Source organism: Scomber japonicus, chromosome 10 (genome assembly GCF_027409825.1).
Source record: "Scomber japonicus isolate fScoJap1 chromosome 10, fScoJap1.pri, whole genome shotgun sequence".
In the NCBI taxonomy this organism is placed as follows: domain Eukaryota; kingdom Metazoa; phylum Chordata; class Actinopteri; order Scombriformes; family Scombridae; genus Scomber; species Scomber japonicus.
This window is the reverse complement of record NC_070587.1, coordinates 34,867,949-34,888,587: the sequence shown is the minus strand read 5'-3', so window position 1 is coordinate 34,888,587 and position 20,639 is coordinate 34,867,949. Positions and strand designations below refer to the sequence as shown.

General features: G+C 38.3%; 2 protein-coding genes across 2 annotated transcripts in view; both read left to right on the top strand.

Annotated features, from left to right (window-relative positions):
- The window catches only part of LOC128366601 (NACHT, LRR and PYD domains-containing protein 12-like), a gene marked incomplete at its 5' end in the record, with an annotated part of 148,874 nt that extends 128,235 nt beyond the window's left edge, over nt 1-20,639 (top strand). The window contains 4 exons of the mRNA XM_053327339.1: nt 17,515-17,688; nt 17,829-18,002; nt 19,630-19,676; nt 19,908-20,639. Coding sequence (XP_053183314.1) covers nt 17,515-17,688; nt 17,829-18,002; nt 19,630-19,676; nt 19,908-20,491 — 979 coding nt within the window. The remainder of the gene's footprint in view (nt 1-17,514; nt 17,689-17,828; nt 18,003-19,629; nt 19,677-19,907) is intronic.
- On the top strand, nt 5,973-10,379 carry LOC128366621 (cathepsin S-like). The gene is made up of 7 exons (XM_053327358.1): nt 5,973-6,116; nt 6,271-6,393; nt 6,785-6,928; nt 7,306-7,527; nt 8,291-8,456; nt 9,133-9,235; nt 10,280-10,379. Exons 1-7 carry the CDS (start codon nt 5,979-5,981, stop codon nt 10,377-10,379), a joined length of 996 nt encoding a protein of 331 aa, XP_053183333.1. The 5' UTR covers nt 5,973-5,978.

The window sequence follows — 20,639 nt, the reverse complement described above, 5'->3', positions numbered from 1 at the left end:
ACAGTAGTTTTAGTAGTGACAGTAGTTTTAGTAGTGACAGTAGTTTTAGTAGTAGTGACAGTAGTTTTAGTAGTAACAGTAGTTTTAGTAGTAGTGACAGTAGTTTTAGTAGTGACAGTAGTTTTAGTAGTAGTAACAGTAGTTTTAGTAGTGACAGTAGTTTTAGTAGTAGTAACAGTAGTTTTAGTAGTAGTGACAGTAGTTTTAGTAGTAGTAACAGTAGTTTTAGTAGTGACAGTAGTTTTAGTAGTAGTAACAGTAGTTTTAGTAGTGACAGTAGTTTTAGTAGTGACAGTAGTTTTAGTAGTAGTGACAGTAGTTTTAGTAGTAGTAACAGTAGTTTTAGTAGTAGTGACAGTAGTTTTAGTAGTAACAGTAGTTTTAGTAGTAGTGACAGTAGTTTTAGTAGTAGTGACAGTAGTTTTAGTAGTGACAGTAGTTTTAGTAGTAACAGTAGTTTTAGTAGTAGTGACAGTAGTTTTAGTAGTGACAGTAGTTTTAGTAGTAGTAACAGTAGTTTTAGTAGTGACAGTAGTTTTAGTAGTGACAGTAGTTTTAGTAGTAGTGACAGTAGTTTTAGTAGTAACAGTAGTTTTAGTAGTAGTGACAGTAGTTTTAGTAGTGACAGTAGTTTTAGTAGTAGTAACAGTAGTTTTAGTAGTGACAGTAGTTTTAGTAGTAGTAACAGTAGTTTTAGTAGTGACAGTAGTTTTAGTAGTAGTAACAGTAGTTTTAGTAGTAGTGACAGTAGTTTTAGTAGTAGTAACAGTAGTTTTAGTAGTGACAGTAGTTTTAGTAGTAGTAACAGTAGTTTTAGTAGTGACAGTAGTTTTAGTAGTAGTGACAGTAGTTTTAGTAGTAGTGACAGTAGTTTTAGTAGTAGTAACAGTAGTTTTAGTAGTAGTAACAGTAGTTTTAGTAGTAGTAACAGTAGTTTTAGTAGTAGTGACAGTAGTTTTAGTAGTAACAGTAGTTTTAGTAGTAACAGTAGTTTTAGTAGTGACAGTAGTTTTAGTAGTAACAGTAGTTTTAGTAGTGACAGTAGTTTTAGTAGTAACAGTAGTTTTAGTAGTGACAGTAGTTTTAGTAGTAGTGACAGTAGTTTTAGTAGTAGTAACAGTAGTTTTAGTAGTGACAGTAGTTTTAGTAGTAGTGACAGTAGTTTTAGTAGTGACAGTAGTTTTAGTAGTAGTGACAGTAGTTTTAGTAGTAGTGACAGTAGTTTTAGTAGTAACAGTAGTTTTAGTAGTGACAGTAGTTTTAGTAGTGACAGTAGTTTTAGTAGTAGTGACAGTAGTTTTAGTAGTAGTAACAGTAGTTTTAGTAGTAGTGACAGTAGTTTTAGTAGTAGTAACAGTAGTTTTAGTAGTAGTAACAGTAGTTTTAGTAGTAACAGTAGTTTTAGTAGTAGTGACAGTAGTTTTAGTAGTAACAGTAGTTTTAGTAGTGACAGTAGTTTTAGTAGTAGTGACAGTAGTTTTAGTAGTAGTAACAGTAGTTTTAGTAGTGACAGTAGTTTTAGTAGTAGTAACAGTAGTTTTAGTAGTGACAGTAGTTTTAGTAGTGACAGTAGTTTTAGTAGTGACAGTAGTTTTAGTAGTGACAGTAGTTTTAGTAGTAGTAACAGTAGTTTTAGTAGTAACAGTAGTTTTAGTAGTAGTGACAGTAGTTTTAGTAGTAGTGACAGTAGTTTTAGTAGTAACAGTAGTTTTAGTAGTAACAGTAGTTTTAGTAGTAGTGACAGTAGTTTCAGTAGTAGTGACAGTAGTTTTAGTAGTGACAGTAGTTTTAGTAGTAGTAACAGTAGTTTTAGTAGTAGTGACAGTAGTTTCAGTAGTAGTGACAGTAGTTTTAGTAGTAACAGTAGTTTTAGTAGTAGTGACAGTAGTTTTAGTAGTGACAGTAGTTTTAGTAGTGACAGTAGTTTTAGTAGTAACAGTAGTTTTAGTAGTAACAGTAGTTTTAGTAGTAGTGACAGTAGTTTTAGTAGTGACAGTAGTTTTAGTAGTAACAGTAGTGACAGTAGTAGTAACAGTAGTTTTAGTAGTGACAGTAGTTTTAGTTGTGACAGTAGTTTTCGTAGTAACAGTAGTTTTAGTAGTAGTGACAGTAGTTTTAGTAGTAACAGTAGTTTTAGTAGTGACAGTAGTTTTAGTAGTAACAGTAGTTTTAGTAGTAACAGTAGTTTTAGTAGTAACAGTAGTTTTAGTAGTAACAGTAGTTTTAGTAGTAACGGTAGTTTTAGTAGTGACAGTAGTTTTAGTAGTAGTAACAGTAGTTTTAGTAGTAACAGTAGTTTTAGTAGTAACAGTAGTTTTAGTAGTGACAGTAGTTTTAGTAGTAACAGTAGTTTTAGTAGTGACAGTAGTTTTAGTAGTAGTGACAGTAGTTTTAGTAGTAACAGTAGTTTTAGTAGTAGTGACAGTAGTTTTAGTAGTAGTAACAGTAGTTTTAGTAGTGACAGTAGTTTTAGTAGTAGTGACAGTAGTTTTAGTAGTAGTGACAGTAGTTTTAGTAGTGACAGTAGTTTTAGTAGTAACAGTAGTGACAGTAGTAGTAACAGTAGTTTTAGTAGTAGTAACAGTAGTTTTAGTAGTAGTGACAGTAGTTTTAGTAGTGACAGTAGTTTTAGTAGTGACAGTAGTTTTAGTAGTAACAGTAGTTTTAGTAGTAACAGTAGTTTTAGTAGTAACAGTAGTTTTAGTAGTAGTGACAGTAGTTTTAGTAGTGACAGTAGTTTTAGTAGTAACAGTAGTGACAGTAGTAGTAACAGTAGTTTTAGTAGTGACAGTAGTTTTAGTTGTGACAGTAGTTTTCGTAGTAGTGACAGTAGTTTTAGTAGTAACAGTAGTTTTAGTAGTGACAGTAGTTTTAGTAGTAGTAACAGTAGTTTTAGTAGTGACAGTAGTTTTAGTAGTGACAGTAGTTTTAGTAGTAACAGTAGTTTTAGTAGTAACAGTAGTTTTAGTAGTAGTGACAGTAGTTTTAGTAGTAACAGTAGTTTTAGTAGTGACAGTAGTTTTAGTAGTAGTGACAGTAGTTTTAGTAGTAACAGTAGTTTTAGTAGTAACAGTAGTTTTAGTAGTAGTGACAGTAGTTTCAGTAGTAGTGACAGTAGTTTTAGTAGTGACAGTAGTTTTAGTAGTAGTAACAGTAGTTTTAGTAGTAGTAACAGTAGTTTTAGTAGTGACAGTAGTTTTAGTAGTGACAGTATTTTTAGTAGTAACAGTAGTTTTAGTAGTAACAGTAGTTTTAGTAGTAACAGTAGTTTTAGTAGTAACAGTAGTTTTAGTAGTGACAGTAGTTTTAGTAGTGATAGTAGTTTTAGTAGTAACAGTAGTTTCAGTAGTGACAGTAGTTTTAGTAGTAGTAACAGTAGTTTTAGTAGTAACAGTAGTTTTAGTAGTAACAGTAGTTTTAGTAGTGACAGTAGTTTTAGTAGTAACAGTAGTTTCAGTAGTGACAGTAGTTTTAGTAGTAGTGACAGTAGTTTTAGTAGTAACAGTAGTTTTAGTAGTAGTGACAGTAGTTTTAGTAGTAGTAACAGTAGTTTTAGTAGTGACAGTAGTTTTAGTAGTAGTGACAGTAGTTTTAGTAGTAACAGTAGTTTTAGTAGTAGTGACAGTAGTTTTAGTAGTAGTGACAGTAGTTTTAGTAGTGACAGTAGTTTTAGTAGTAGTGACAGTAGTTTTAGTAGTAACAGTAGTTTTAGTAGTGACAGTAGTTTTAGTAGTGACAGTAGTTTTAGTAGTAACAGTAGTTTTAGTAGTGACAGTAGTTTTAGTAGTGACAGTAGTTTTAGTAGTAGTGACAGTAGTTTTAGTAGTGACAGTAGTTTTAGTAGTAGTGACAGTAGTTTTAGTAGTAGTGACAGTAGTTTTAGTAGTGACAGTAGTTTTAGTAGTAGTGACAGTAGATTTAGTAGTAGTGACAGTAGTTTTAGTAGTAACAGTAGTTTTAGTAGTGACAGTAGTTTTAGTAGTAACAGTAGTTTTAGTAGTAACAGTAGTTTTAGTAGTAGTGACAGTAGTTTTAGTAGTAACAGTAGTTTTAGTAGTAGTAACAGTAGTTTTAGTAGTAGCAACAGTAGTTTTAGTAGTGACAGTAGTTTTAGTAGTAGTAACAGTAGTTTTAGTAGTGACAGTAGTTTTAGTAGTAGTGACAGTAGTTTTAGTAGTAACAGTATTTTTAGTAGCAGTGACAGTAGTTTTTTAGTAGAGAAATTTTGCCACGGGGCTGCTGCCGGAAAATCATGTACTCATCCCTAACGGGATTTCCACCCTGATCATATTCTGGTTTCAAGAATTGCACTAACACTAACTTTTACTGTCCCTGTATTAAGTACATAGTACAGAAATGGCTCAAATACAACACACTTGTGTGTATGCACAACATTTACAAAGTTCAGTCATACCTTGAAGATGTATGTCACATTAAGTGCATCACACCATGCCAGGACAATGAATACTTTTCTTACTACAACATCTAACTGCACTGTATAAATAATGCATTGATCATATGGAGCACCAGTTGAAACCAGTACATTATCAATATCATTTTTATTAAAGATAAAATATTGGAAAAAACAAAGAACACAGATTCAAGTACATTTTACAGCTCTGCATTTTGCTTACATCAAAATCAATAATTCATTAAGTGTATAAAAAATAATGCATGAATATTATGAATAATGAAATTACAGAGGAATTCAAATGGTATCTAAGCATACAACATCATTGTGCAAAAAATATAACAATCATTCATATTGTCAAGTCATCATAAAAAACATGCCGTGAATTCCACAAACTTTTAGTCCTTAAAAAATAAAACTTCAAACATCAGACTACCTGCTCCAGTAAGATTATAATCTAACACACTCAAAGAAATTTTACTATCACATATTATTATCACTTGTCTCTGTATCTCTCTTCAATGTTGTTAGTGGTGCTATCACTACAACAGACAACATTACATACATTTACCATAAGGGTGGATCTACGTATGGTCGATATGGCTGGTTGCGTAGGGCGTCATCGGAGGGGGGAGGGGGGAGTGGGGTGTGTATGTGTATGTGTGTGTGGGGGGCGGGGGCGGGGGCGGGGGCCGTGACCAGGGAGTGGATGGTGCTATTTACCCATAGCTGGGACAGTGGTTGACGAGCACCAGGGCTTGTCCACACAGGGGTGGGCCTGTATGCTGCGTCTCTGGGGCCCACTGCTGCTCCGAGATCCCCTGCAGTTTAGCTTGGGACTGTGAGGTACCCAGTTACCGTGTGTGGCCGCGAGGAGGCACTGCAGGAGTCTTGGTAGTGGAGAGGCTCTATACTGGCAGGAGGAAGCTAACATAATCAGCTCAAGGAGAAAAACAGTAGTCTGCAGTCTTTTTTCTCTCCATTGCACCTGTTGTAACTTTCATTTAAACCAAAGGTGAAATTGATTCATAATCACTTGTGCTTCCTAAGTGGACAGAATGATATCCCTGAAGTTTAACTGACTTGGTGTTATACTGTGATGATTAAGTGTTCCCTTCATTTTTTTGAGCAGTGTATATTCAATGTATACTCTTTTTTGCTAAAAGCACTGTACACAATTTTGTTTTTGTGATTACCAAACTGATTGTGTATATTATGTGATTACCAAACTGATTGTGTATATTATGTGATTACCAAAAGCTTTCTGTTTCCAAAGAGGGAGAATTGTGAAAGACTACGTGACAATTTCTTGATAAATACGAACCAGGATAGCACTGTGGCAGTGGATTCAACAAAGAAACAATGATGCGTCTGACTGATCAAGGCAAGTTTAACCTTCTTCTTAAATTAATTTACAGTTTTAATACAATCTGATGCTTTTTGTGTTATATGTTGAAGTGTTAGACATTTAAGATGATGAATATGTACTTGGTTAGATATCCAACTTCTTACGTGGATTTAGACTTGAATTTTGGTGAAAAGCCATGTGGTCCATGTTTCTCTGCGTATGTTTACAGGCCTGATGTTGGGGAGCCTGCTCCTTGTCTCCCTGTGTGTTGGGGCAGCAGCCATGTTTGACAGCAAACAGCTGGACGACCACTGGGATATGTGGAAGAAAACCAACGAGAAGACATACCAGGATGAGGTATGTGATTAAAAAATGCTACTTGCTAAATTGTCAATTTTAATGTTTGTAATTTTTTCCCCCAAAACAATCTGACTGCTTACTTTTTACTTACACAGTATTTGACCCTGTGCACTCATTCTGTATGCTTTTGTGTGTGTGTGTGTGTGTTGAGGTGGAGAATACACACCGCAGGGGATTGTGGGAGAAGAATCTGATGCTCATCACCATGCACAACATGGAGGCCTCCATGGGGCTTCACTCCTATGAACTGGGCATGAACTTCATGGGAGACATGGTGAGAATCATTAATGTTATTAATGATGCTGAAAGGTCAGACAGATACAGGCAGAAAACATTATGACTAGTTTCAGCTCAAAAGCTTAACATCTTATGATGCGATATGATTCATTTGTGGATTATAGACATCCAAGTGATCACATGTTAAAGTGAAAACACAAATTTCCAACATGTTAAAAGACAGAAAAACCCTCAAAATTCAGCATAAAAATAAACAAATATATAATTATTTTTTATCATAAACTATGGTTACGTTTATAGATGTTTATAGAGAGCTCAAGTGAAATGAGAACTTGCAGATTATTTAAATGTCTTTTAAATAATAGTATCAACAAAACAGCAAAAAATCCATTAGGAGAATGAATCCTTTGTTAACAACTTCCTTGTAGACACAAGAGGAGATCCATCAGTTCACTGGCAAGCTCACTCCTCCCACTGACCTCAAGAGGACACCACTTACTTTTCCAAATGCCAATGTATCAGACACCTTTGACTGGAGAGAGCATGGCTGTGTGACCCGTGTCAAGAATCAGGTACCCCCCCCCACACACACCCGCACACACACACACACACACAAACACACACACACACACACACACACACACAAACACACACACACACACACACACACACGCACACACAGGCACACACACAATTCATCCTGTTCCACTTTTCTTGACTCAGTTTGTTCATAGAAGAAGTCGTCACCAACACCACATCCACCTAAAGAGTTATTGGAGCCCTTTAACCTCTCTATACAAACTTATCTTGAGTTTCTAAATGTGGGAATGTATAAAGTGATGCATAAAGCATTTACAATATCTTCAGCTAAATGCAGCAGCAGATTCATACTGGGAGTGTGATGCATTGTGTCCATGATATTACAGTAACAACAGTCATTTAAATCCAGGGTTCTTGTGGTTCCTGCTGGGCCTTCGCTACTGTCGGCGCCCTGGAGGGTCAGTTAGCCAAGACAACAGGGAAGCTGGTAGACCTCAGCCCCCAAAACCTGGTGGACTGTTCATGGGAATACGGTGACCACGGCTGCAACGGTGGCTGGTATACAAATGCCTTCAATTACATCAAGGACAACGGTATCGAGTCTGAGGCTTCATACCCATACAAAGGAAAAGTAAGTAATTGGTTCAATGTTGCTGGTCAACAATGTATCAATCAGTTTAACCCATTAAGCTTGATTTTAGGACAAGTGAGAAACTATGTGAAACTAATTAGATCACTTTGAGCTTTGTTACTGGACAACAAATATCTATGGATCTGTAACTGACAAATGCATTTTGGTACTTGATGCTTCCATGGTGTTTATGACCTCTTCAGCAGAGGTCTGTCATCGGACTGACAGAAATTAAAACCCTTGTTGCAATGAAGGCGGGTTTCCCTTGGTTGTAAACTCATAACAACATCTTAACCTGGAGAATGGCACTTAAAAAGAACAAAAATGTTCTTTAGACACATTTTTATCAAAAAAGGCAACTATAGGAGCACCATAGAGTGAAATGATCCTCCTTTTACAGTGTTTTACTTCTCTAACTATATAATTGAGTTTGTACTGGATTCCTACTTGTTCCTGCTAAAAATGAGCATTACGTTTTAGCAGAACTCTCACTCTTTGCCTCAGTTTTCTTTTTTATTTCTGGCACACTGACCAATTATTTAAGTTCAAAAAATGTTCCAGAAGTTAAAATTAATAAATAAATAATTAGACTACATCTACTCTTGCTCTCTAAATAAAGTTTTGAGATTTGGGAGTCTGATAGAACAGCAAGCCTCCAAATCAGAAATTAAACAGGGGTCCTGTTGAGGGGTTTAAACAACTTTCTTTAATAGCATCCATTTTAAATTCTCTACTATAAAAACAGTTTGTCCTCTTATTTCAGGAAGGACAATGCCACCACAACTGCAACAACAATGTTGCAACATTGATTGGTTACACCTGCCGGCCTCGAGGGGACGAGTATGAGATGAAACTGGCAGTCTTCACCACCGGACCCATTGCAGTTGCGATTGACTCAAATTCACACAAATTTAGTTTCTACAAGGGTGGTATGTTCACACATCATCATCAGCTGCACAGGCTCTCATCTTTATTTACATCAAGCTGAGGAGTTACAGATCTACATGTTATTATTTTGTTTTTAGAGGAGTGGGAGCTAAAAGTCACAGAAAGAGTACAATTACATATTATAATCTTTTCTGCAGAGGAAAAAAATGACATTACATCTTAATAATATTTACCTACACTATATGAAATGCTCAAATTGTTAAAACTCTCATGAGAAGGACTGGTGTAATTGTTAAGGTTACAGCTGGATAGGGATTTATTGGCTACAGTATATTGATCCCAGTAATAATATCAACACAAGTTTAGATAAAACATCAGAATATAGCTAAATTCATACAAAATTGAGTAAAAATTCAGTATCTCGGCATAAACATGTCTTTACATGTTTAACTGCAATACTCTTGACCGCTGCTTTTATTTTATTTTTCTATTTATTTTATTCATATGCAATACCCTCCATGTTATGCTATTATATACTATATATATTATATTATATATCTGTTTTTAAAGCAAAAATGGAGTGGCACCTGTAATCTCATTAATATAGTATTTATATATGATATGGCTAAATGTAATATATAATAAGGATAAAGCTTTCTATTCTACTCTCTTCTAAAAAGAATAAAATACATAAATGTGATGACGATGTCATTTCAGGAGTGTACGATAACCCGATGTGTACACATAACATGACCCATGCGGTCGTAGTTGTGGGCTACGGCACGGAGAACGGAAAAGACTACTGGCTGGTGAAGAACAGGTAGAAATATACACAGTACACACGATATAAAATCAGTCCATATAGCTTCCCAGCTAGCATGCCCATGTGGGCCCCACATGTTTCTTGAACTGGGCAAATTTTGCAGGTCCCACATGGTTTCAGTATTGTGAAGCCCACTTTGGCTGACTGTATGAGCCCCATAAGGGATGTACGTGGGCATGGGCATGGGCATGAACAGGGCGAACTGTATGGGCCCCATATTGTTTCAGAAACATGGGCCCCACATGTGAAGCCCATGTGGGCTGGCTCAGTGGGCCCTATTTAAGGTCCATTCTGATCCCACTTATACCCCATATGGGCAAACATATGGGTCTCACCCACTTTGGCCCACCTGAAACCCAGTCAGAACCAACTTGAAACCCATATGGACAAACACGTGTGGCCACCATGGAAACTGTGGACAAACCCACTTGGGACCCATATTTGCAGCCCAAATGTAACCCTTCTGGGGCCCACATGGACAAGATAGCTGGGTCCTGTATGTTCCTCACCCCATATGATCTTTAGCACTCTGGCTTTGTTGGAGGACAAAGAGAAAATGAAACACTGAGGTCAGGACAAGAGTTATTTTTGTTCAGATTTTGAGTGTTTTGCTGACATGAACGCCGTGGTGACATTGATTCTAAATTCTTCAACTACTTGTATTTAAAGCAATGATTAACACAGACTGCAAAGTTGGGCTAAGCCACAAAATGATTTCTGCATAGAAGAGAAGAAGGAATTTCATTTCACATCAATTATTACATTAAAAACATAACAAGTTCCCAGAATCCCCACAGTGTGTTTGGATTGAGAGGTTAAGTGATGATCTCTTCTCAGTATATAAGTGATTTTCATATATAGGGGAGATTGTTTTGTAGTAGACTGGTTTAAATGAAGTTTAATGGTGACACGCATTAAACACATTTCTCTCATGTTCTGCTCGTTATGCATTATGACCCTTTTCTTGATGACTTTGCTGTGTTTATTGATGTAAACTTTGATTTTTCCTTTACTCATATTCTTTTCCTGCTTTTCATCCAGCTGGGGAACTGGTTATGGAGAAGCGGGCTACATCAAAATGTCACGCAACAAGAACAACCAGTGTGGCATCGCCCTGTACCCCTGCTACCCCATCATGTAGCTGCAGAGGAAACCAAACTGAGTCTATACAAACTTAAGTTTCCTTCCTACTTTTTTGCATTTTCTTTCTTCTTCATGTGATCACTGATACGCTTTATCTTAGCTTGTATTTCTGAATCTATAATAAAGATTTTATGAAGCATCATCCTCCTTGTTGAGTCTCAGTCACAGTGATACACGACAGGTTTGCATCGATATATCAGTTATGCGATTAGGCCAATGTTGGTATTTCAGTAAATATCAGATCTGTGTTCTGTACCGTTTATGCAGTGGAGGCAAAGATCTTACTGATTTTACTGAAGCAGCTTCAGACTTGTCTGTTGGCAGCTTCAACTGCTATAAAAACTGCCTGAAACAATCCATTGACTCTTTGGAAAATTGGTTTGCTGGTCGATTCAGCCTTTACATGTTACAACAGAATGAACGCCAAAATCAATACCTGTGTCTCTGGTAAATATCTCTATCCTGTGCACATGCTGACATGAAAGCGTCTTTAAATTACCTGCCTGTATGAAAGTAACATTGTCTTATGTAACCAAAAAACTCTATGTAAAGTTTTACAAACTATTTTATCCTGAACAGAATAAAACTAGAAAACATTGAGTCATTCAGATCGCTTAAACATAATGTGGACAAACATTGTTTCAACCAACAAAATGTAGTTTTTCATTTGTGACCACATTTTGTTAGGTTAGTGTACTGCCCGAGCTACACTACAAGGTGACCTGCACCGTCACCAAGCCAATCTAACCCTTCGTTCCAGAGTCAACAATGGAGAACCCTTGTATAGAATTGTCTATTTTTCCCTAGCACAGAGCCTAGAACCTGGCTACCCTGAATTCATCAGCAGGTTGAATTTCAGTGAGTGTAGGAAAGAGATGGACTCACTGCTCACAGGTGTGATGCACATAGCACATCAAATTGTTATGCTAGATCCAAATTCCAGACAGCTCGGTATATTTAAGAAGACTAAACCAATTGGCTACCTTTTCCCTGTTTTCCAGGTTGGTGCCTCATTATTATCAATCAATCAATCAATCTTTATTTGTATAACGCCAAATCACAACAGCGCTATCTCATGGCACTTCACAGAGCAGGTTCTAAACCGAACTGTTCAGGTTTCATTTAAAGAGACCCAACATTCCCACATGAGCAACAGTGGCAAGAAAAAACTCCCTTTTAACAGGAAGAACCCTCAGAACCAGACTCAGAGTGGGAGAACATCTGCCTTGACCGGTTGGGGTTGAGAGGAGAGAAAGGAAGGATAGAGGAGAGAAGCACAATGAAAATCAACAATGAAGCTAGAAGGTCCGGGACTGGTATCCGTCATCCGGACGTCTCCAGGCCCAGATTACCTATGAGACGAGAAAGCACAGACAACTCCGGGGAAGAAGTTTAGGTTATTGAATGCATTAATAGTACATGAATGTTAATGGATATAGATGGATGGGTAGAGAGAGAGAGGGAGGACGAGAGAGGAGCTCAGTGCATCACGGGAGTCCCCCGGCAGTCTAAGTCTATAGCAGCATAAGCTAAGAGCTCTAAGAGCCCTAAGTATAAGCTTTATCATAAAGGAAAGTTTTAAGCCTACTCTTAAAAGTAGAGAGGGTGTTTGCCCGCCGCAGTGTTCTAGTAGATAAATAAGGTACTATCAGTTCTTTAAGATATGATGGAGCCTGACCATTGAGAGCTTTGAAGGTGAGGAGAAGGATTTTGAATTCTATTCTGAATTTTACGGGAAGCCAATGCAGTGAAGCCATTTGAAGCTTATTGATCTTTTTTTAATATATTGATTATATTGAACTGGGCGTAACGTCCATGCTGTCTTGCTGCGGAGTTCAGTCTGAATTTATCTATAAAATCAACAAAAATACTAAATATACATTTTAACAAACCTGATGCTGCTTTTAAATCTAGTTTAACAGATTTATGAATTCATCATCTTACCAACTCTTATTATTGCTGAGCCTTATTCCTCCTGTTCAGACTCAGTTTATACTACTAGTCAGTATAAACAGGAGGAACCTGGTTACTTTATCGATGATCACATGGTTCGTTACCACCATCTAGTGGACAGATAGCAGAACTACATGTGATGTGTGATTTCTGTGACACTGACTGGTTAGACTGGTTTTCACGTCACTCTGATGTTGTTTAGACTAGGACTGTGAAGTTATGAGGATGTGACCCAGTCCTCAGATCAAATGCTCACAGACAGCAGGACTGACGAGGGAGAATGAGCAGCTTCTTCTCTCCCAGTGTTTCCTCTACACGTGAAGGTGGAAAGTGTCTGTAAGTTGACCTGAAGTGAGTTCAGCAGGTGAGAATCCTACCAGAGAAATCTGTAAATGTCTGATGAACACCATCACTTTGATCACATTGTGTTGTATCACTGTTTGACTGCAGCTCAAATGTTTCTTCATGCTGATTGGCTGTTTAAAATACCTGTTTGATGTTTGCTGGTATAAATATTCTCCAGATATTGTAAAGAGGTTAAACTACATTTATATTATGACGATTTACATGTATGACTGTTAGCGATTAGCAGGTAAAACCAACAGCAGTTTGATTTTAATCTCATCATCAGTGAAAAATGCAGGAAGTGTCAGAACTGGTTGAACAGCTTTGATCAACTTGACTAAAGTTCATTTTTTAACTGTGTTCAAACTTCCATCTTACAACACTGAGACTGACTCTGTTTAACTGACGCACATTTAACACAGTTCATGTCTCTAGATGGACCAGAGCTAGCTGTAAGGGACCTTAGAGGCTGCTTAGGGCCCCTCAGCCTTCAGGGGCCCAAACTAACAGAACATGTGAACTATGTTTGAGTTTAACTGTTAAACTTCTGCCACAGTTTAAATATTTAAAGATAAATGTGAACATTTAACTCACAGGTCATCGTTTTCTTTTGGTGCTAACTGACATCCCAACATACTTTTTATTGGTTTCAAGATATAACAAACCAATAAAGTTGAATATTAAAACAGTTTTGAGGATTTGAATAAATAACAGCTTTGGAGGACACATCATTATGTTTTGGGGACCAAAACTAAAAAACTAGAAAAAATTAAGGCTGTATAATAAATGTTAAGATTATGACAAAAAAACAAAAAAAAATCAAGCAGATTTAAGTAGGAAATACATTTTGGATGTACAAATTCAAACTTTGGGAAACATAATATTGACATTCGGCTGTAAAACAATTCTCAGATGAATCTCTTTTTAGTGCTTCACCAATGTTTATATTGCCTCTGAATATTTGTAACATGTTATTGACAGTAATAAGAACTACTGTGTGTGTGTGTGTGTGTGATGTGCAGCTTGTTGTAATGAATGAGCATGTTGTTGTGTTTGTGTGAAGGTGTTTCTCTGCTATGGATCAGTGTGAGGACAGAGAGGAGGGAGTCCCTCCCTCTAAAAGCTCTCAGTGTGGGGAACATGACAGCCAGACCAAAGCTCAGAGGTGAGATGAGGATCTCTAACTGTCCATCACTGTTCTCCACTCACATCACTCCACCATCATTATTCACACTCAAAGTTTTGTGTGTTGTGTTGAAGGACAGAGAAGCACAGACCAGACTCTGATGAACTCAGCCCACCTGAACCTCAGAAGTTCAAACAAGAACATAAATCTCTGTAGTGTTAAAAACATGAAGTACAGCACCACATCATCAGATCTCATCATGTTTTAAGGTTGATATGATTGTTCTGCCTGATTGTCTGACTGCAGGTTTCTTCTTACTGATGTCACTGTGGTCCCACATTTCAGAGTTAATTTAATGAGCCCAGTGTTGTTAGTTCTGATAGAAATGAGACCAAACTCATAGCAGGAGGTCATGTTTGAGCAGACTGTGTCCTGGAAGATCAGAGATGCATCTGTGCTCTCTAAGCAAGTTAGCCAAGCTAACAATGTCAGTTTGTTGTAGCTGTGTGGATCAGTTTCTTACTGCAGGTTTATGTAGAAACACCTGATGTGTCGTAGCTGTCGTCCAACAAAACACACAATCTTCAGGATCAACACTGTAGTTACACTTGTTTTATCTCTTCTCTGTTTCCATCAGGATCCATCAGCAGAGACCAGATTCTCCTGAACCCAGCTGTGTGTCCATGAAGAGTGACCGGTCTAATGATCGACTTCTTGACTTCAAACATGGACATCAGTCTGCTGATCAGAAGTCAGACTGTAAAATGTTTGTCTGTTTTTATCCAACTCTCATAAGAAGAAGTTTGATTGACTGAAACAGTTTTTACACACAATGTCCTCATAAACACAATCACACACACTCCTCCTACAAACACTTTTCTAGAAACCACAAACGTTATGTGTATAACAGTTATTAAACAGAGGTACAAAGTATTTACAGAGACAAATGATCAGAGGTCAGACAGAACAGCCGAGTGTTTTACCTGGATCCACTGTGATAGAACACAACACCTTTAACACTGAGTGTCATTATTTATTCTGAGACTTCATCTTTTCTTCACAGAGTTCATCAGCAGAGCTCAGAGGTTCTCAGTGGTCAGTCTGTCCAGCAGCATCAAACACAGTTGGACTCCATATTTATGGTGTGTAAATGTAAAGCACAGCTACTACTGCTAACTACAACAGCCACAGACTAAATACTAAACTACCATTCTGGTCCTAACAGTCTCCATGCTGCACTCTGTAGACCAGCAGCTTTTCAGTCTGTCACTGATCATCTGATGTTGACTTCTACCAGTTACATTTACATTTGATTCTGTTCCAGCTGCTGGAGGAGAACATCAGCAGGTTTGTGAAGAACGAGCTGAAGAAGATGCAGAAGACTCTGAGTCCAGATTACCCAGAATGCTTAAAGAGTCAGAGTGAGGATGAGGAGGTGTTGGACGGTGAGGAGGAAGAGCAGAGGAGGATCAGCAGAGAGGCATTTCTGGAGATCACAGTGCACTTCCTGAGGAGAATGAAGCAGGAGGAGCTGGCTGAGCGTCTGCAGAGCAGTAAGAGGATTTTAACAGATTTAACATGATGGAGAGGAAATGGAGGCAACATGGGAGAGGTTTATATTTCAAACTCTGCTGTTAATATGCTGCACACATCTGCATCAGATCTATGAATTCTTCTGAGCTGAAAACAGTCAGAAACTCTTAGTCCACAACTGATGAGCTGAATAGATTTCATAGTGGAGGAAAATAAAAACATCTGCAGTTTAATGTTTACATTCTACCAATTTACTGTAGAATCATCTGATTGATTTCATTTGTTGTTTGTTCATTCAGGAGCTTGTGCTGCAAAGTGTCGACATAAACTGAAGTCTAATCTGCAGAAGAAGTTCCAGTGTGTGTTTGAGGGGATCGCTAAAGCAGGAAACTCAACCCTTCTGAATCAGATCTACACACCACTCTACATCACAGAGGGAGGGACTCCAGTCAATGATGAACATGAGGTCAGACAGATTGAAACAGTATCCAGGAAATCAGTCAGACCAGAAACAACAATCAGACATGAAGACATCTTTAAAGCCTCACCTGGAAGAGATGAACCAATCAGAACAGTGATGACAAAGGGAGTGGCTGGCATTGGGAAAACAGTCTTAACACAGAAGTTCACTTTGGACTGGGCTGAAGACAAAGCCAACCGGGACATACACTTCACATTTCCATTCACTTTCAGAGAGCTGAATGTGCTGAAAGAGAAAAGGTACAGCTTGGTGGAACTTGTTCATCACTTCTTTACTGAAACCAAAGATGCAGGAATCTGCAGGTTTGAAGAGTTCCATGTTGTGTTCATCTTTGACGGTCTGGATGAGTGTCGACTTCCTCTGGACTTCCACAACACTGAGATCCTGACTGATGTTACAGAGTCCACCTCAGTGGATGTGCTGCTGACAAACCTCATCAGGGGGAAACTGCTTCCTTCTGCTCGCCTCTGGATAACCACACGACCTGCAGCAGCCAATCAGATCCCTCCTGAGTGTGTCGGCATGGTGACAGAGGTCAGAGGGTTCACTGACCCACAGAAGGAGGAGTACTTCAAGAAGAGATTCAGAGATAAGAAGCAGGCCAGAACCATCATCTCCCACATCAAGACATCACGAAGCCTCCACATCATGTGCCACATCCCAGTCTTCTGCTGGATCACTGCTACAGTTCTGGAGAATGTGTTGAAAAGCAGAGAGGGAGGAGAGCTGCCCAAGACCCTGACTGAAATGTACATCCACTTCCTGGTGGTTCAGTCCAAACTGAAGAACATCAAGTATGATGGAGGAGCTGAGAGTGATCCACACTGGAGTCCAGAGAGCAGGAAGATGATTGAGTCTCTGGGAAAACTGGCTTTTGAGCAGCTGCAGAAAGGCAACCTGATCTTCTATGAATCAGACCTGACAGAGTGTGGCATCGATATCAGAGCAGCCTCAGTGTGCTCAGGAGTGTTCACACAGGTCTTTAAAGAGGAGAGAGGGCTGTACCAGGACAAGGTGTTCTGCTTCGTCCATCTGAGTGTTCAGGAGTTTCTGGCTGCTCTTCATGTCCATCTGACATTCATCAAGTCTGGAGTCAATCTGCTGGCAGAAGAACAAACAACATCCTGGTCTGAAGCTTTGAGAGGCAAATCAACACGTTTCTACCAGAGTGCTGTGGACGAGGCCTTAAAGAGTCCAAATGGACAACTGGACTTGTTCCTCCGCTTCCTCCTGGGTCTTTCACTGAAGACCAATCAGACTCTCCTACGAGGTCTGCTGACACAGACAGGAAATAGCTTAAAGACCAATCAGGAAACAGTCGAGTACATCAAGAAGAAAATCAGTGAGAATGTGTCTGCAGAGAGAAGCATCAATCTGTTCCACTGTCTGAATGAACTGAATGATCGTTCTCTAGTGGAGGAGATCCAACAGTCCCTGAGATCAGGAAGTCTCTCCACAGATAAACTGTCTCCTGCTCAGTGGTCAGCTCTGGTCTTCATCTTACTGTCATCAGAAAAAGATCTGGACGTGTTTGACCTGAAGAAATACTCTGCTTCAGAGGAGGCTCTTTTGTGGCTGCTGCCAGTGGTCAAAGCTTCAAGTAAAGCTCTGCAAGTGGATAAAACACTGGATATTTGAACAATATCAAATATGTTGAATAAAACATTTTGTGTTCATTACTAATCCTTTCTTCAGGCTGAGTGGCTGTAACCTCTCAGAGAGAAGCTGTGCAGCTCTGTCCTCAGTTCTCAGCTCCCAGTCCTCCCATCTGAGAGAGCTGGACCTGAGTAACAACAACCTGCAGGATTCAGGAGTGAAGCAGCTTTCTGCTGGACTGGAGAGTACAACCTGTGAACTGGAAACTCTCAGGTCACAATAGAGCAGCTATAATCCTGTTGTACTGAACAATGACAATACATATTAATGTTAATTATTCTGTACATCATCTGTAGGATTCTGGTACATATGTGATTAAAAACATTGTGTTATCAACCTTTTTATATTTCCAGTCTGTCAGGATGTCTGATCACAGAGGAAGGTTGTGCTTCTCTGGCCTCAGCCCTGAGCTGCAACCCCTCCCATCTGAGAGAGCTGGACCTGAGCTACAATCATCCAGGAGACTCAGGAGAGAAGTTACTGTCTGTTGGACTGGAGGATCCATACTGGAGACTGGACACTCTCAGGTATGTGTAGAAACCTTTAAAATTTAGATAAATGTAAAAAAATGAAAGTGTGTTTCCTGTAAACTACAGATAAATTAATTCAAAGACTACATTTACCATGATCCTTTGTTTTCTTGTGGGTTTCTGTCCTGTTTTTTGGATATGTTCAGTATGTTATGAGTGATGTAATCTAAACCAATCAGAAATCACTTTGGGGGAGTTAGACTGTGTGATGTGAGTGTGAAGCTTCCTAACTGAGTGAACTGTCCCACAATTCCTTATGGCAGCAATATTTAACACGACCAAGTGACGCAGCATTCACAAACTCAACTTAGTCGACTCTGCAGCGATTCACAAAACATTCTACGTCTTTGAAACAGAAACAGAATTTCACATGTTTTCATGTTTTCATCTAAAATCAACAATAGGAATAGAAATTAAACCAAAACCAGAAAACAACTTGTTTTTCTCTGTTATTGTTTTATCTATATGTTATGTATGTATGTATGGAGCAGTTATTTAATGAAAGTAGTGCCTCTATTTATATTCCTTCAATATTCATTCAGTCACAACTGATTCTCAGTTGTGACTGAATAAAACATTTTGTCCCAACACATCCAGAGAAAAGCCTTCGTAAGGTTTACATACTGACACTGAAGATACTTACCATTGTTTCTAGCTCATAGTTAGAGGAGACAGAGTGCTGTTATTTACTGGTTATTAAATATATTATAACTGCATACACTCTGTGATCATTCGAAACATAGTTTTATCTTCTTATTTAAGCCTGTAGCAACATCTATAAGTAAACTGTACATTTAACCAGCTCAACACTGCTAAGAACTCAGGATCCTGTTAACTGATATTTTGAATAGTAGCTCAGTTTAATATCAGAGACATCCTAGATACTGCTTTACTGGACTCTGCTGGTCACAGCATGTAACTGGAAACAGAAGGTTACATAAGGACAGACAGGTGGACACTTTCAGGTCACATTTAACAGTAAATGTAGTTTTAGTCATAATTGAGTCATGTACATTGTTTTAGTTTTAGTGGACTAAATATCATTAGATTATAGATTATAGTCTATATAATATAATAAAGTTTAAAGGATCATGCTTTTTTAAAGTTAGTCTTGAATGAGTGAAGGCATTATTCCTACTAGATGAAATGAATGTTATATTTATCTGTTATTGAATGGTAGGAAGGTTTGAATGGTTAATACACACAGACATATCTTTATTTACCTGGCTTGGCCATAAAAGAGCATCTCAATAACAATAATCGGCTGCTAATGTTGCTTCAAGTTTGAAGTGGAGACAGATGACAGAATAAACTCCAGTGTGTCTCTCTGTTATATTTAGTTTTCTGATTCATCATCTCGTTAAAAATCTGTTAATCAACATGCAGAGATCAATATTTAATCTAGTGATTTGTCATGTGGGAGGACATATTTGATTATCACATCTTCTTCTTCTGGTCTTTTCCTCTCAGACTTCAGTGAAAGAATCCAGCAGACAGTTGAGACAGATGAGTTTCAGCCTGTTTCTGTGTCACTCTGACAAACTGAGGAACACTGCTTCATGTTGAACAGCAGTTAGGACTCATGTTGGATAGAAAATCATTCTGACTGTGTTTCTTCCTCTAGGGTGGACCATGGTGGAGAGCACAGGTTAAAACCTGGTGTGAAGAAGTGTAAGTGTGGATTGAATTTGATTCATGACAACCAAACAGCACACAGTCAGTTTCTCTTTAAATACAAAGTTGGTCTTTGTGGTATTTATTCATTAAAGCATTATTGACAAAATGTGTCATCATGAAACTTTATAGAAATGAACAACAGATCAGAAGTTAAACAGAGAATAAATCCATCAGGTGTGTCAGATGATAAACTGCTGCTGTGTTGTTTCTTCTTCTCTTCATCAGATTTCTGTGAACTCACACTGGACACAAACACAGCACACAGAGAACTCAAACTGTCTGATAACAACAGGAAGGTGACACGTGTGAAGGAGGATCAGTCATATCCTGATCATCCAGACAGATTTGACTGGTGGTCTCAGCTGCTGTGTAGTAATGGTCTGACTGGTCGCTGTTACTGGGAGGTCGAGAGGAGAGGAAGAGTTGATATATCAGTGAGTTACAGAGGAATCAGCAGGAGAGGAAAGAGTAAAGACTGTTTGTTTGGATGGAACGATCAGTCCTGGAGACTGACATGCTCTGATGATGGTCGTTACTCTGTCTGGCACAATAAGAGAGAAACATCCATCTCCTCCCCGTCCACCTCCATCTCCTCCTTCCCCTATTTACCCACCTCCTCCTCCTCCTCTGTCTCTAACAGAGTAGCAGTGTATGTGGACTGTCCTGCTGGCACTCTGTCCTTCTACAGAGTCTCCTCTGACACACTGATCCACCTCCACACCTTCAACACCACATTCACTGGACCTCTATATGCTGGGTTTGGGTTTAAGTCTGGTTCCTCAGTGTCTCTGTGTCCTCTGTCTGAGTGAGAGTCTCTTCCTGTGTGTGAAGATGTAAATAAATAACTTTGAGAAGTTTGAGTAACATTATTTTCATTGCTGGTTAAAATTCAAGCAGAAGCAAACACAACGAGCTTCTGTAACATTGATCTGATTATTAAAATAAAAACCAGTTTGA